An 18,340-nucleotide genomic window follows, 5' to 3' on the forward strand; every position below is an offset into this window, starting at 1 on the left:
GTTACATCTTATTCAACCGTTTACCCCAACTTCATTTTGAAGCGTAAACAGGGAAGATGTAGGTGTGTTTGTACCTGTACATACATGTTCCATGGCATGGCCTTCATGTCATTGTACACTTAACCAAGTAACGTGTCGAGTCTTAGGAGTACACTTATGTACGTATGGTGTACCTTTTACTATCAAGAATGATGTATTTACAAGCAAACCTTGTGTGTTGCCTTTGAGCTGTATTACCACTTCCTGGTCAAGTCGTAATAATTGACAATAGGGGATTCCCCTACATTCAGTTCTGTTACGTCAGCGGTGTGGATACTGTCTGATCCCTGTAATATTATGTTCCTTTCTCATATTCTTTATACAGCCATTTCATACAGTCATGTCGTAATTGGTAGCTTGCTTACATATTCAGAACTATGGAGGGGGGCACGGGTGGCCCAGTCGTCTAAGGCGCCGCGATTCGCTGTGCAGAGTTGCGTCCCTTGGGCACGCCAGAAATCTATGATTGTGGTTTCGAATCCCGGTTCGCCCCGATTATGTTTCTAGGTTTGTCAGCACCATACACGTGCTCGTGGGTTTCACCGAAGTGGTAAATGTCTGAGACCTGCATCACTTCGGGCTTTCCTCCCACATTAAGCTGACACGCCGGGATATAACTAGAATAATGTTAAAAAAGCGGCGTTTAACCTAACTCACTCACTCACTTAGAACTATGGAGCTTATTTTTTTCTTTTTATAGTTGCAGCATGAGCGAGGACAGTGCTGAGGATGGAACAAGCCAGGGTATGTGTTTTTCTTCATGATAAATATATTACTTAATGATGTTTTACATAACCTCATTGTAAACATTTTAACAACAGTCATATGCGAGATTATCAGAGAACCTTTTGCAATGGGATGAAGTGATCGAATTTACAATGTGCAATGCTTTACTCCGGGAAGAAAGACCGAAGCTGTACAGATGTTAGACATAGAGCGGTTCGAGCAGATGATCAATGTTTGCTTACTTATCCACAACACATCTTAAACACCATATCATGTCACACCACATCACACCACACCACACCACAACACAACACAACACAACACAACATAACACAACACAACACCATATCATATCATGCCACATCACACCAGATCAGATCATGTCGCACCACACCACACCACACCACACCACACCACACCACACCACATCACACGATAACACACCACATCATATCATGTCACATCACATCACACCACATCACACCATAACACACCACACCACACCGCATCATACAACATCTTATCATGTCACACCACATCACACCACACCACATCACATCACACCACATCTTATCACACCACACATAATATCACATCACACCACATCATATCATGTCACATCATATCATATCACATTACACCACATCACATCACACCACATCATATCACATCACATCGCATCACATTGCATCACACCACATCATATCACATCACACCACATCATATCATGTCACACTACACCACACCACATCATACGACATCTTATCATGTCACACCACATCACATCACACCACACAACATCATATCATGTCACACCACACCACACCACATCATACGACATCTTATCATCTCACACCACATCACATTACACCACATCACATCACATCACATCACATCACATCACATCACATCACACCACACCACACCACATCACATCACATCACATCTTATCACACCACACATAATATCACATCACACCACATCATATCATGTCACATCATATCATATCACATTACACCACATCACATCACATCACACCACATCATATCATGTCACACCACAACACACCACACCACTGTGTGAAGCCCATTTCTGGTGTCCCCCGCCGTCATATTGGAATATTGCTAAAGGCGGCGTAAAACTATACTCACTCACCCACTCACTCGCACATGACGTTCTGCTCCTGTTCACTGTCCTGTTGAAGCTCCGGGGTAGAATAGGTCTTCAGCAAGCCATGCTTGCCGTAAAAGGTGACTATGCTTGTCGTAAGAGGCGACTAACGGGATCGGGTGGTCAGGCTTGCTGACTTCGTTGATGCATGTCATCGATCCCAATTGCGTGGATCGATGCTCATGATGTTAATGAGACTCGACTTATTTTCAGACAGCCGTCAAATAGCTTGAATATTGCTGAGTGCGGCGTTAAACAAGAAACAAACCAAACCAAATCAAACATAATATTCACCGCTATTTTGAATTTACGCCCAGTGGAATGTCGCTTATAATCGATACTGTGAAAACTCTGGCGTTGACGTTTTATGATTATGAATGACTAATATGAATTAGTTATGATACCTGGTGAGAGTATCCTGTCCCGCAGGTGGCACCCGTCACAAACACATGTAAATGCAAGTTAATTATTCTCCTGAAAAGAGCACGGGAACATATGATCAACATAGCGAATTGCATCGTTATAATGTTTGTCACTGATGGAAAATTGGAAATGTAGTCCACAATCGTACCATAAAACCTGCTGAAAGCTCGAAATACTTTCACACCAACAAACCATAAGTAGACCCACTGCTGAAAAAGGAACCTTGAAATGGCATATGGATATTGGCCTCTTATTGTGTATTGCAAATTATAATAATTATATCTTGTTTATGCTTCAAGTTGGCCATCAAGGATCGGACGGTTCTGGACACACCAAACAAGAGCCAAATGATCATGACCAGGAAAAAGGTACATGTAACATGTATATTGTCTCTTGTCTTAATCACATCACGCAATCCAAATCACGCATTCCATCACCGGCTACGCTGCACCACGCCACGTCGCGGTACATCTCACGCCAAGCCCCGTCACCCCACTCCACGCCCCGTCACCTCACGCCACGCCACGCCACGTCACTCCACGCCACGCGATGACACGCACCGTCGCAGTGCATGTCACGCCAAGCCCCGTCACACCACACCACGCCCTGTCACACCACACCAGGCCAGGCCAGGCCACGCCAGGCCAGGCCAGGCCACGCCACGCCACGCCACGCCACGCCACGCCACGCCACGCCACGCCCCGTCACCCCACGCCACGCGATGACACGCCACGTCGCAGTGCATGTCACGCCAAGCCCCGTCACACCACACCACGCCCTGTAACCCAACGCCACGCCAGGCCACGCCACGCAAGGCCGCGCCACGCCACGCTACGCTACGCCACGCCACGCCACACCCCGTCACCTCATGCCACGCGATGACACGCCCCGTCGCAGTGCATGTCACGCCACGCCCCGTCATCCCACGCCACGCCCCGTCACCCCACGCCACGCCACGGCCCGTCAACCCACGACACGCGATGACACGCAACGTCGCAGTACATGTCACGCACCGCCACGCGATGACACGCCACGTTACGCCACGCCCCGTCACCCCACGCCACGCTATCACACGCAACGTCGCAGTACATGTCACGCCACGCCCCGTAACCTCACGCCACGCCACGCCACGCCCCGTCAACCCACGACACGCGATGACACGCAACGTCGCAGTACATGTCACGCACCGCCACGCGATGACTCGCCACGTTACGCCACGCCCCGTCAACCCATGCCACGCAACGCCACGCAACGCCACGCAACGCCACGCAACGCCACGCAACGCCATACCACAATACAACACTTATAACCACACAACAAGTCACACTACACCACTCCCGCTCCACCCCGCCCCGCCCCACCCCGCCCCAATCCATATAACACATCACAACACCACAAATCGCAACACACAACACCACATTTTATCAAATTCTATTAATGTCAGATCCATGTAAACTTTGTTTGAATTTGAGTGCCACCGCCGCCTTGTTTTTAAAACAACGTATAGGTCTTGCATATATATTTTGTTTTTAAAACCTGAAGTGAAATTATAAATTTAGAAGTGCATGTAACTTTTTTTAATGAAAAATAACCAATTCAAGCGGCAGTTAACAACATTAGTATAACACACACCCCTTGATACAGATGATGCAAATGATTTGGGGGATGCGGTTCTTGTCAGCATTAGTGGGAAGACGTTGAAAACAATCCGATGGCCGGACAGGATCCCAAGTAAGTAACAGGGATAAAACTATTTCCACAGTCAGAAGATATATCTGCTAAAAGCAGAGTTCATTGTAGATCCCGTCAATATAATATAAGCATGTGTTAATGAATCACGTATGGTAAAGTTACCAGGTGGTCGAGAAAAGGTGAACGTAACCTGTCCCACCGGTGGCATCCGTCACAAACACATGCAAAGGCAAGTCAATTGCTTACCTGAAAACACTCGGAAACATGGTAGAAGTGAAAATAGGGAATTGCATCAGTAATCATTTTTGAAAATTTGAAAATGTCCTCCCATGTTTACCATTTGTACTAAGTCATTTTTCAAAGGACCTCATCCGTGGTTAGTTGATAGAGCGTCTGCCCGGGAACAGAAGGCGGCTGGTTCGATCCCCGGCCGCGTCATATCAAAACACGTTTAAAGATGCTACTTGTTGTTACAAGGACTGGTCGGCTCGGAGTATACTGTGTCTGAGTCGGGTGTCCATCTAAAACTGCGGCATCGTATCTGACAATTGTCATTAGTCAGGGCTAGCAGCCACACACCGAGTCACAGACACGTTCATGCACGTCGTTATAAAAGTGCAATAATCTTCATCGCGATATAAGACCACATTGCACCTCACCTCAATGTTGAAGCTGTGTGTGTTAACTAAAACTCACGCTGATTCACGAACACGATTATGAGACCGAGAGTCGTCGGATCATAACAGGAGTCAATCAGCACGTCTACTTTCCTCACCTTATACGGCTGGGCCACTTGTATGACGTGTTATTCACGCCACGTGTCAAAACTCAATTACATACAACAAAAGAACAATCTGTTACTGGTAAATCCAACGGTCGTATCCAACTATGATTTCAATGTGTTATAATGGTGAATACTGTGTGTTGTTTTTGTGAGTATTATCTTTATATATCAGTAAAAGACGGAGAGGTGTCGGTACGTGGAACATACAGCAATGACAAAGTCGAGGCGACAGGTAAACTCTTTTATGTTCATTATTCACACGTATGCATAAGTAATTTATTGCAAATGTGCAAGTTTTCTAATATTAAATATTGAGTTGTTTATTCAGCATGTTTATAGCGTTTATCTTTCGTCAAAGCATATATTAAATTTCTACTCTTATTTCCTATGAAAGCCACATGCGAAAATGGATTGATTGTGCATCTTAAAACAGACTGTGGGATGGTACCAAATGCTGGTTCTTCTTTTAACCGCACAATTTGGACACTTAGTGATATTGACAGTGATGCCATGTCCAGTTTGATGGCAAATTCATACAGAGGACTGAGAGACATAAAAAACGATGTCAAAGACAAACATGGCGCGCCCTGTGTCTGTATGAAAGAAGGAAGCTTAATTCTTGAGTTCGGGCATGATACCATAGAAGATGCAAAGCAAATGTTCAGCAGAAGGGATGACGTGGCCCTTCTGTTAAAAACAATACTTGGAAAATACAACATTAAGGACGACTTCAGTGTGAATTGTGAGATAAAGATCATAGACGAATGTGATGTTGTCCCTGAACTGCCAACATCCTCGACAGAAAAAGAGGGAAAAGGCAAGATATTGTTTTTTGTGTGTTTTTTTGTCTGTTCTTTAACGTCACAATCAGCATTTGTACATAATCAAGTCTGGGCCAGACAAACCAATCACTAAAGGCATGAGTATCGCACCTAATATAGCCCTCGTGGGCCGAGGACACAAAGTCGGCCATGGGAGCGAGCCTGATCACCTGATCTAATGTGGACTCATCTCACCACAAGCAATAAAGTACCGGGGACATATTCTAACCCGGATCCCCATGGGTGATTGATATTAGAATAAGTCGTATATATTAAGATCACAATGATACAAATACTAGTATTATTGGATATAAAATAAAGACAATCAATTGCAAACTTCCTTTTGAATCATCATTGCTTTGTTGTCTGGATGCTTTTCTCATTGGTCAGTACCATTTTAGGAAAGCAGTATGCCGCTTCCCAAAGCGAGTCTGGGATTTACTCAAAGTCATCCAGAGGAGAACCTTCTTGGCGAGTAAAACAAGTTGTGGATACTGATTCAATGCTGGCTGATCTGTAAGTAGCGTCCATTATAGATTATATTATTATAATTATGATATAAATCTTCCAGCGTCTTAAAAATTGTAAGTAATAGATATAATTCCATGTGACACAGCGTCTTTAGTAACTATATTCCAATGTTTTGTTTATAATCGTTTTCTACATGTTTGAATTGTTTGTGTTTTAGATCTAGAGATGAAGATGTAGATGGTGAGTGTGAAAAGGGTATTTCGTGGCCATTCCGGTTTAGAATAGGTCTCCAGCAAGTAATGCTGCTTGTAAGAGGCGACTAAATGGATCGGATTTTTGTATTCCCTTGTGTGACGAAGTTGAGAGTGAGGGACTGCCCCCATGTATTTTTGTATGCTTAATGTTTAATTTCCTTAGTTTTTTGTTACCTCTTAGGCGGTCACTAAATAACCAATTGGACCTTTAGTGTATATAACACGTTTTAAAGCACAAACACGCACCTTTTCATGGTGGGCTTATTACGCCTGTTAGTGAACATGCTAATCCGTAACAACGGATTTAAGTCTGTTAAAAAACACACTTTCTAGCCTTGGCTGGCCGCTTGGTCTGCAAGAGTCTCCCGATTTGAGTCTCGTCTAGGTTGAGTTTAGATGTTCATTAGACTTTTGAAACCTAAACTTAAATTAGAGCCCGTTCCACAAAGCAATCTTAGCGCTACGATTGTCGTATGTCAGTGTTAAAGAATTGGAGTTACAATCACCTTAGCGCTAAGATCGTTTTGAAGTTCTATTCTAGTTGTTCTATTGTATTTACGCCTCAAAATATTGTCAGATGCATTATGACGTCAAAAACAGTAAAGTTGTTGTCGCCTATGACTACATTTTACATCTCCCTCAAGTGTCAGTTATTCGAGCCGAATAGCGACTCGTGCCCCTCTCATGGCCATTTTTGCGACTGGGTTCCGTCTTAGCGCAAACGGGCATACCTAAAACAATTGTCAACTCTTTGCGTAATGGTTCACGTATATTTCCCCTTATATTATAAATATTTCATAGGTAATTTAAAACACATCGGAACATGCTGAATAATACAGTATGGTTAAGTACATTTAACTGTGTTTTGGGTATATTTTTTTATGCAAGACATATGTAAAATCAAAAAATATTTCTGAGGGATTCTTTGACGAAGACCTTGAAATCATACGCGCATTCTGATTGGTTTGTCGTTTTTTCGCAGAAAGCATTCATCGATCGGGGCATCCGTCACCACTCGCCCCTTTCCGTAACTTGCAAGAAGACTCGTCCCCCTATCGATGAATGTTGACAATTGTTTTAGGTATGCCCGTTTGTGCAAAGACGGAACCCGGTCGCAAAAATGGCCATGATAGGGGCACGAGTCGCTCGGGGACGTGTTTTCTTGCAGGTTACGGAAAGGGGCGAGTGGTGACGAATGTAGTGTCGGTAACTGGTACGTCATTATGACGACACAAATACAGCTGTTGTGTGTCGCCTGTGACTACGTTGAAGGCTGCATAAGAGTTGTTGGGCGGCGAATGATTTTGTGTGCATAAAGGAGTTTTAATGATCACAAATATCTGGACTGTTTTGTTTTTTGTTTATTTATTGCTTACACAAGAAATACCTTGTTTATATATACTCTTTATTTCTTACGTGTGTATAATCAAGTCTGCTCATTATTCGTACCTTTTTGAGAATTACGAATCGGCTCCTCTGTGGGTGAGGCGTTACTGTAGGGTAGGCGGAGTAACCATAAGTTACGCTCAGTGACGTCTGCTGCCTTATTACATTTTCAAATTGTCAAAAAACACTCTTGTTTTGCTGTTACAGGTTGCGATGAATGTCGAAACAAGCGTGACGTCAAAAGAAATCAAGAGATAACCACACCAATGTTGTATCTTTAGATAAACGAGAAATGCGACAAAGGAAACGGTTTGAAATGGTGGGGAAGATTTCTGCTGTGAGAAACTCTGAAGGAGGACGCATCTTGTGTCACATCAGTGGACGAAACAAACAAGATAGAAACCTCAATTATTTCGATGAAATGTTCTTCCAGTCTGATACCCTACCAATTGGTGAAGAGGAAATCTATTCTCATGTCATACAAAGAGAATGGTATGGGGATACTGACTTTGTCATCATAACGGTATCTCACGCAACGTGTGTATGTACAGTAAGTGTAAACAGCTACATTGCCAAGTACGGCAGTTGTGTGACTGTTTCCCTTCCCCAGCTGAGGACATTACTGTTCGGAGAACAGGCAGCAGGACACGGACCTCCGCTGATTAGAGGAGTGGAGGATCTTCAAGAAGGAGTCGACAAACGCTTTAAACCTCAAGCCGATGTTCCTATTCGTGCTTCTGAACAATTTTACGCATATAGATTACAACGCTATATTTCAGCATTCTCCAAAAACCGCTCTGGTGGGTCCTTCTATATAGGTGTTAATAAAATGTACATCACACATTATCGCTACAAAACAGTTAAAGTGGATATAAAGGGTTGTCCCATCCCGTCTCGGGATCATACAGCGTACAAACAAGAGTTAAAAACCCTTGTAAGAAAAAACATGATGATCATACCGAACATTCACACGAAACAACCATGTGACCTTCAAGACCTCGTGGATGTTGCTTTTCATCACGTCAGAGAAGACAATTACGTCATCGAAATCTCAGTCGGGACGGTAAATGGCTGTGTGTTCACAGATAAAGGTGGACCGTCGGCCTACAAACTAGATGAGAAGGGGTATTTGTGTAGGATGTCATGGCAGGAATGGATGGAGAAGCTTCGGGCCGAGCCGCGCCCTACTTGATGACTTGGTGGCTTTGTGGTGTCATGGGAGTGGCATGTACAAAATTGACATGGTTCATATGATGATGGTCATGTCAGCTGTAACTGATGACAAATTCAAGATGTGGACTTGAAACTGAAATAGTGTATTGTTTTAGGTTTCACGAAGATGTTCCCAACTGTATAACCTTCTATAAATAGTTTTAGCTCACCTGAATGTCCTGGTGAGTTTGGGTGGTGATTTGGTCGTCAAAAACATTTTTTAAACTCTGGATCCCACACGCCTACAGTGCAAGTTCCTATTAACATACAAACGTTCAATAAACTGGTTTTAAACTTAACGTCACAATTTTTTGGGTCATTTGAGAAACTTCTCAAATGTTGTGTGAAGGATAACTTACAAACAGCTGAAATCATCCTCTTCAGCCTTGTTGACAATATCACTTGGAAGTTCTCTTCACAATTTACTATTCAGGGATAAGTGTCGCACCTTGTCACAACCTTTTGGGGTGAAAGGCTACCCAATATTATTGGATTTATGAAAATATTGGTTTATTTGATAATATAATTAAGATAGAGAATTAGTTACCTGAAAATATTTGCTCATGTGCGACATGTACACAGACCGCACATTCAGATTGAAAGTATTCATCTTTAATCTATAGATATGATACACGTGACTGAATATGAGAACCCCATTGGTTGGTCTTGGTCACAATGAACATTTCCTGATAGTTTAAATTGTGTGTAATTGTACACCATGTATGTTTATATTGTACTTGCTTGTTTATCGTTTAATGCCGCACACAGCAATATTCCAGCTATATGACGGAGGTCTATAAATAATTGAGTCTGGATCAGACAATCCAGGGATTGAGTCATGATCATCGATCCACGCAATTGGGACACGATGACATGTATCAACCAAGTCCAACCCGTTAGTCGCCTCTTACGACAAGCATGGGTTGCTGAATACCCATTCTACCCCGGATCCTCACGGGTGTTTTTATATTGTGGTTTATATCAATATACTGTAATGGTGTTGGAAGCTGTATATGAAACTTGCTTTTGACAATAAAATTCTTATCTTTATTATGTGTCTCAAATAATCTTTGAATTGGTTACTTTGGTAACCTTTCATGAAATTCGAAAATTACTCCTCAGCACTATAATGTTGGATGGACGATGGACGGGTGATGGACGGGTGATGATGGTTGGAAGATACATGTAGCTAGAGTCAAACATTTGAAACAGTAAAGTCCGGACTAGTACAAGCAGCCACACACACACACGCGCTTACACACACGTACACACACATGATGATCATACCGAACATTCACACGAAAGAATCGTGTGACCTTCAAGACCTGGTGGATGTTGCTTTTCATCACGTTTGAGAAGACAATTATGTCATCGAAATCTCAGTCAGGTCGGTAAATGGCTGTGTGTTCACAGATAAAGGTGGACCGTCTGCTTACAAACTAGATAAAGATGGTTCATTGTGTAGGGTGTCATGGCAGGAATGGATGGAGAAGCTTCCTTCATTACTTCATGATGAATTTTGCGGTGGCTTTATACAAAAACAACATGGTTCATGTGATGATGGTCATGGCTTCTGTAACAATCGACGCCTGTTTGGCAAATTCAAAGAGTGGAATTGATGAAACTGAAGGAGTGTAATGTTTACATGTAAGTGCTGTGCTGTTTTATGAAGATATTCTCAACTGCGTAAATTTACATACCATTAGTTTGGATGGGGACTTGACCATCCGTAAACATTCCTTTTTACAACTGTGGATCCCACACGCCTACCATGCATGTTCCTGGCACAATTCAATTGGTGTTACACGTTTGTGTCTTTTGAAACCGACAGCTCAAAGCATCAGAAAAGCAGTCATCATCAGGTGGAATCTTTTTTTAGATTTTACCATTCAGGGATAATCGTCACACTTTGTCACCACTCCCAAATATTTTTTGATATTAATAATATTTATTTTACAAAACCAAAGAACAATCAGAATGGTTTGTATCAATGTACAGGTGTTGAAAGCTTTACAAAAAAAATCATTATGAATTTGATATTTTAATCCTTTTTGTGTAGGAAATGATCTGCACATTTGATTTGATAACCTGTCAGGATTAATGCAGGTTTCAAATGTAGACATTACTCCTCATGCTCGCTATGAAAGACAGTAACGCATTAGAAACACCCATACTAATACTATCATGGGTTAACTGGACAAAAGGTTTCACTTTTTATAATGATACGTGCACTAACTTGGGGATTAGGTATGGTAATAAGTGTCATAAATTATTAAAAGAGGGAAAAATATAAACCTGACACGTTCCAATATCTTACACATGCCCAGGTGAGATAACGCTATTCGGACATATTCCAGGACCAGTATCTCTTGTGCTGTTCTGATGAATTCCTACTCTGGTAATAGATAGATATAGTGTGTATTGTAGTTGTATTGTGGATCATATGCAAATTGCCGTAATTAGACTATTATCATGCTTTGAATTAATCAAACTATATTTATTAATCATTGTCAATCAATTTGTGTCATATTCGATATGTATGTTCTTCTTTCGTGTACCCATGTCAATCTACAAGTGATTTTAAACATTAGTAGACACTGCAGCTTACTAATAAACTGTTTATTCACTCTGGTGTTCTCTCGTGCACTGCTTAGCGAGTTGATCACCTATCTCAAGGCTAAGAATTGAAATTGGCAAAAACACCAATTTCGACAGAAGAAACAACACCCTGACGACTCAACCCCTCACAACGTCTGACCTAATATTAGCATGGGGCGAAAGTAATCATCTAGCCGAAATCAACATGGTCTCGCTGGCGAGATTCCGGTTCCTGTGTATCCAAGCATGCCCACCATGGAATCTCGCCGGAACTGACGACATCTCACCAGAAGTGAGGTGATCTCGCGGGACGAGACGGGATTGGATAGGGGCGTATACGCCGAGGAGAGAGAGGAAGAGGAAGGAGGTTGGGCAACGGCGTAGAGATGGAGTGCCGAGCTGCATAAAAGAACAACAACAAGTAGGTAGTTTCGAGCATGTGTTTGAAGCACTCTTTTGAGACGATTGGAGGTGGCGCTGAAAAAGGTTGTTGGAATGGTGAGAGAGAATAGTATTTATTGACAACTGCACACAAGATCCAGGCTTCAGAAAACGATTTGGCCTTTGCACGCCCTGTCGGGCAATTCTAGTTGCATCTTTCGAACTATTCCCACACATTACATGCAGGCATACATGGTGGCTGCCAGTACAAAGTCAAAATCGGATGAAGGGATTCGCTTTGAAGCATAATTGAACTGGGGTCGAATTGGCTGGGATTTCCGATGTTTCTCTCTTGGGAGAAGGTGCTCCTGTTGCTGTCAACGTCAGTCTGTTACGACGTCCTGTCTTGAGTTTCAATAGGCCTCAGAAATACCTTTCTGAGAGACGGACTACATCTTAGACACTGTTTCCTTTCACAGTTGCGTCGGTAAGGCTGCTGTCTTGTGAGTGAGTGAGTATGGTTTTACGCCGCTTTTAGCAATTGCTGTCTTGTAGATTGGTAGGGTGGTAGCGAGTCTGACATCCTACCTAAAGGAGCCTTTATAGGACCAAATGACGTCATGTTAGTGCGTGCGCTGATAACGTCATGGTAGTGCGATGACATGATCAGTGAGCGTGTGATGACATCATGCCCTGTGGCTTTTCTAATTTGAGCCCTATTATATAATGAATGGCCGAGGGATGTTACTGCATAACAGCAACATGGAGAACTGGCTTTTAGAGCTCGTTTCGGTTGATGCACCTGTCGGTACTACATCTCCCTCCTTTTTACTTGCATGGCAATGTGCAAAGGCTGCCTGTGAACGCCCCTGGCACGATAGCATATCATGGGGCATTGTCTTGTCAAACTCAAGGATTCGTACGTGCAGCGTTTCCAATAAGGAAAAAAATTGAAAATCCATCCGTGCCTGTGTCATGGTATGTGATCTAGTTTCTCGATCCCACTGTCCTTTTCAGTACCAACCATCTCTCTAAGAGTAACACTCTGATTATTGCAAATTAAAAAACAATAACAATATTTATTTCCCCCGCTAACAAGAACACTTCACAAAAGACACAGGATTTGGGGCGTCCCTGGTCTTTGGTTTACAAACTCTAGGCAATTTGATAGGAGAACTTTAACATGAGAACTGTAATATGAGTATGATACCATGTCTAAGATAGAGTCTTTTGAGGACAGTAAAGTTGTTCACCTTGACAAGGTTGTCGGTTTTGGACATGGGTTTCTTCTGTGGGTAGGGAATGTTGAATCTGAAACCAATGTCTTATGAGTCCTTCATTGCTTTTGATATCGTGGGGATCAAACTGTTCCATTACACCCTCAAAGGATTTGCAAACTGAAGTTCAACTTGACAGTCTGTTGTGGGATGAACAGTCAGATCCACAACTCATAGAGTTTAGCCATTTCTGAACTGGTCCAGGGTGAGGGTGTAGGAATGTTCGTGCCGTAGGTGTCTGGTGTTGCAGAACAGGTTCTTATAAAATTGTTTGAGCGATGGTTTCTATAAACTTGTTTGAGCACTGCACTGTTGTCCTCAAAGTAACTATTGTTCAGCTCCATGGACTACCCATTGAGTTTCAACTTGAGGCTGATCACTTTGAAATGTTGGAAATGGAAGGGATTCTTTCTAATTCCTTGCTGCCAGCAAAAGTTTCGGTGGCCGCCAGGCCAAGGACCGCAGCTTTGGACAGCTGCTCTCAAATCAGTTGATCTTTATGGAAGTCGCGCTCTCTTCTTAGATTGTCATTGGCTGTGACTTGGACTCGGAACAAAGTGTATTTGGCCGTCAATCCTGATAACATGTGTTCCAAGATCAATGTTGACGTACATAAAACTCGGCTTTCGTCAATTCAAATCGACAAATGCCCTATCCAGCACTCATCAGGTAGAATTATTTGTGCTGCGAATCAGTTCAATTGTCAAGGTGTAGACGAACTGTCAGTTCGACTTCTCTGGAGGACAGAATGACCCGTCGTCGTGCCACTAACCCTATGTTGGCATTCTGGTCTGCAGCATTATATTGATCCATTTTTCCAGCTACATCTATGTACCATCTTCGGCCCTGGAGTTGGTTTCTGCTGCATCCCCATAACTTAGCAACTCTTCCAAATATGCTTGGTGAGGGAAGGTTCCCATAGAGGGAATAATCTCCAACTGGTTGTGACCCACTTCCACACGTACCTCACGAAAGAGGCAATGCATCATGTTGTTCACCGTGGACACATTTAGTCCATCATCAGCATCACGTACCGCATCCGTACCATCTGTATTCTTGACTTGCAGACAGCTATTTAGGTAACACAAATCAAATCAATGTAGGCATTGACAGTGTTATCGATGTTAAATTGAAGGGGACCAGCCACCGAGGGTGTACAAGAGGACTGTAACAAATCCACTGACCTTCTTGTACTTGATCACAGACGGGACATAAAAGAGGTCCAGTTGAGCCATGGATCATTTGCAGGCATCTTGGCGCATCATCTTGTCAGGTGTTGAACAGTGCACATACCCCTTCTGGACTGACATATATGTTGCTTGATCCGTATCAGGTACATCTCGCCCGAACAACCCCAAAAGGCTGGTGGTGGTGCAGACGGAGACGACAACGACCAAGGCACTCAGCTCTTCTCTTCCATTCTTCTTCGGACAACGGGTCGGTTGGGTGGCCAAGTGGTTAAAGCGTTCGCTCGTCACGCCGAAGACCTGGGTTCGATTCCTGACATGGGTACAATGGTGTCCCCCGCCGTGATATCGCTGGAATATTGCTAAAAGCGGCGTAAAACCTCACTCACTCACTCTTCGGACAACAGGTGCCTGTATTTTTCGTTCACTTCTCCTTTAGGACAAAACACGCAAATGTATTCACAGGGGACTTTGATGTTATTTCCAGGGTTTGTGGCTTCCCATTAGCAAAAGGTCGTCTAAAGCGCCGTGATTCGCTGTGCAGAGTTTCGTCCCTTGGGCACGCCTGAAACCTATGATTGTGGGTTCGAATCCCGGTTTGCCCCGATTATGCTTCTAGGTTTGTCAGCACCATGGTGTTTCAAAAAAAGATGTCCCCAACTGTATAACCTTACATAAATAGTTTAAGCTCATGGTAATGTCCTGGTGAGTTTGTGTGGTGACGTGATCGTCCATCAACATTTTTTTTTAAATTCTGGATCACACACGCCTGCAGTGCATGTTCTATTAACATTCAAATGATCCTTCAATTGGTTTTGAATTTAACATTATGACTTGTGTGTCATTTGAAAAACATCTCAAATGTTATGATATCTCAAATGATAATTTACAAACAGCTTCAAGCATCATTTTCAGCCTTGTTGACAAATATCAGAATCTCTTTTTAGATTTTACTATAATCGTCACACCTTGTGTGGGAAAGGCTTAAATTATTATTTGATTTTATTATAATAATATTAATTTATTAAATGTTATGTTGCAATTTAAAGACCAAATGACAGCATGTACATACTCCTTGTGGGGAATGCAAGATACCAACCTGGTCAACGTTACAGTCAGCCAGCTGTATCTGCCACGTTTACCAGTCAGTACAGAAGCCCCCTCCAAACAGCATCTTATCCCCGAACCCCGTCAAGATGTGAAGTTAGACTTCAGCAACCTATTCTTGTCGTAAGAGGCGACTGACGAGATCGGAAATTAAACTACGATAGTCAGGCTCGGGGAAAGGATAGATGCATGTCATCGTATATTATTTGCTTACATCGGTACTAATGATGTCAATCACTGGACTGTCTGGTCCAGACCGCCGTCATATAGCTGACATGTTGCTGAGTGTAGCATTAAATAAGACAAGAGCAGCATGTGATCCTTGTCTGACCCCGTACTACTGAGTGACAACGTGTAACTGCACTGGTTTCTACTCGGAGGTGATGGGACGTAACTCGTACAGATCTAATGGAGGAAGGCACATCAGAATACTGACTCGAATTTCTCATGCAATTCGCTATTATACCGTACACATCCATAGATTGATTCAAAGTGTTGTCCCGCGCTCTCAAAAGCAGTGGTTATTGATTTGAAACCGGATGGTGATTATGCCTTTGCCAATTACTGCAGGCGTCGATAATACAGGTTTCAGTTGATTGTGTGCTGTGAAAATATGCCGCCATTCCACACCACGGATGCATTAAGTCTCCTTGTACAGCAGTAATTTACTTTGGGTTTGGGTTAAAATAACGTGACAAATCATCATATTGAAGGCATTAATGTCAGCTACAATGGAGGAAACAATTTGAAATAGAGTAGTTCTACTCAGACTAACTGACCAGGTTAAAGGATTTTGTGTTTCTGTGCTGGAAACGAATCGACACATATGTCACACAAAACATATTTCTATTTGACATGTAAGTATATGATATCAGACAAATGTTGTCGAATAATTGTACCTGTACATGAATAGGTACAGGACAAATCATATTCTTGAACATAACACGGACTAATTATATAATTTGCCAATACAATTAAACATAGACATGCACAGATCCACAGAAGTGAGAATTTACTCCAGTGGATAGCGGCAACATCATACAGGAAAACTTCGCCATACCGTTTGTTTATCTAGTACAGGTGTGTGTTTGAATTTGCCGAAGATAATCTGAGGTGCTCAACTGGGGTTTAATGTTGCGTTCAAGATTATTGCATTAAATAGCCACGTGTGTGTGAGCGAGAGAGAGAGAGAGAGAGAGAGAGAGAGAGAGAGAGAGAGAGATTGAGTGAGAGAGAGAGAGAGCGAGAGAGAGAGAGAGAGAGAGAGAGAGAGAGAGAGAGAGAGAGAGAGAGAGAGAGATGCAGCAGTTTACCATTGATACCCCCACCAAGACACAGTATACTGGGTGGTCAGGCTCCCTCACTTTGGTGAGGCAACTCATCGTATCCCCATAGCGTTGATCGATGGGTATGTTGTTTATCACTGGATTGTCTGGTTCAGACTCGATTATTTACATCCATCACATAGCTGGAATATTGCTGAGTGCGGCGTTGAACACAAACCAACATACATGTTATATACACAGGAGTTATAAACCTTTACCTATGTTTGCCCTAACTTTTGATTCGCTGAAACATTAGGGTGCGGCTAAATGTTACATTTTCTAGGGTATGTTATTCCCATAACACCGGGCCGGCCACAACGTGTGCATGCATGTTCCAGTATACAGGCGGGCTGTTGGGATCACGCACACTTTGTCTGTTTAACTGGCGTATAAGTTTGGAGGTTCGTTAAAAGGTATGTACATATATATTGCCTGTTCATGCTAGAATTTGGAATCATATTTAACTGTTTGCCATCTAAAATACCCCGACTTCATTTTGAAGCGTAAACAGGGAAGATGTAGGTGTGTTTGTACCTGTACAAACATGTTCCATACCATGGCCTGCATGTCATTGTACACTTAACCAAGTAACGTGTCGAGTCTTAGGAGTACACTTATGTACGTGTGGTGTACCTTTCACTATCTAGAATGGTGTATTTACAAGCAAACCTTGTGTATTGCCTTTACGCTGTTTTACCACTGCCTGGTCAAGTCGTAATAATTGATTCCCCTAGATTCATTTCTGTTACGTCAGCGGTGTGGATACTGTCTGATCCCTGTAATATTATGTTCCTTTCTCATATTCTTTATCCAGCCATTTCATACAGTCATGTCGTAATTGGTTGCAGCATGAGCGAGGACAGTACGGAGGATGGAACAAGCCAAGGTTTGTGTTTTTCTTCATGACAAATATTTTACTTAATGATGTTTTACATATCCTCATTGTAAGCATTACAACAACAGACATCTGCGAGATTATCAGAGAACTTTTCTCAGTGGGATGATGCAATAGTTTACGCCCGGAAAAAAGACCGAACAGTACAGATGTTAGACATTATAGCTAAAATCGATAGAATTATCATTAAACCGCCCGCATGTTATCAGAAATCAGCGGGCCACTGTAATTTGATAATGCCCTCATATTGCTTAACGACGGGCCATTATCACGCCCGTTGTTAGGTGACGGCATAGGATAGGGATAGGTGACGTCACGTTCAATAGTGACGTCATCTGGTTTGTTCTATGACGTTTCATGTTACATCATATCATGTCACACGACATCATATCATTTCACATCACACCTCATCACACATCATATCATATCACACCACATCACACCACATCACATCACATCACGTCACACCTCATCACACATATCACATCACACCACATCACATCACACCATATCACATCGCACCATATCACATCATATCATGTCACATCATATCATGTCACACGACATCATATCACATCACATCACATCACAC

At 42.6% G+C, this 18,340-nt stretch overlaps 1 protein-coding gene across 9 annotated transcripts in view; it reads left to right on the top strand.

Annotated features, from left to right (window-relative positions):
• Positions 1-2,014: 2,014 nt before the first annotated feature.
• Positions 2,015-18,340, top strand: part of LOC124128424 (calexcitin-2-like) — a 92,117-nt gene continuing 75,791 nt past the window's right edge. For 6 of the 9 annotated variants that reach the window (XM_048380756.1, XM_048380757.1, XM_048380758.1 and 3 more), the window contains exons 1-2: positions 17,144-17,266; positions 17,702-17,739. In XM_048380756.1, coding sequence (XP_048236713.1) covers positions 17,703-17,739 — 37 coding nt within the window. In that variant the 5' untranslated portion in view covers positions 17,144-17,266; position 17,702. Of the gene's footprint in view, positions 2,727-4,002; positions 4,090-5,006; positions 5,067-5,228; positions 5,652-6,056; positions 6,172-6,343; positions 6,367-7,973; positions 10,029-17,143; positions 17,267-17,701; positions 17,740-18,340 lie in introns of those variants that run through there. The other 3 variants (XM_048380762.1, XM_048380754.1, XM_048380755.1) reach the window with 3 other exon arrangements.

The sequence above is a fragment of the Haliotis rufescens genome, unplaced genomic scaffold, assembly GCF_023055435.1.
Source record: "Haliotis rufescens isolate VD_foot unplaced genomic scaffold, xgHalRufe1.0.p SCAF_33, whole genome shotgun sequence".
NCBI lineage: Eukaryota > Metazoa > Mollusca > Gastropoda > Lepetellida > Haliotidae > Haliotis > Haliotis rufescens.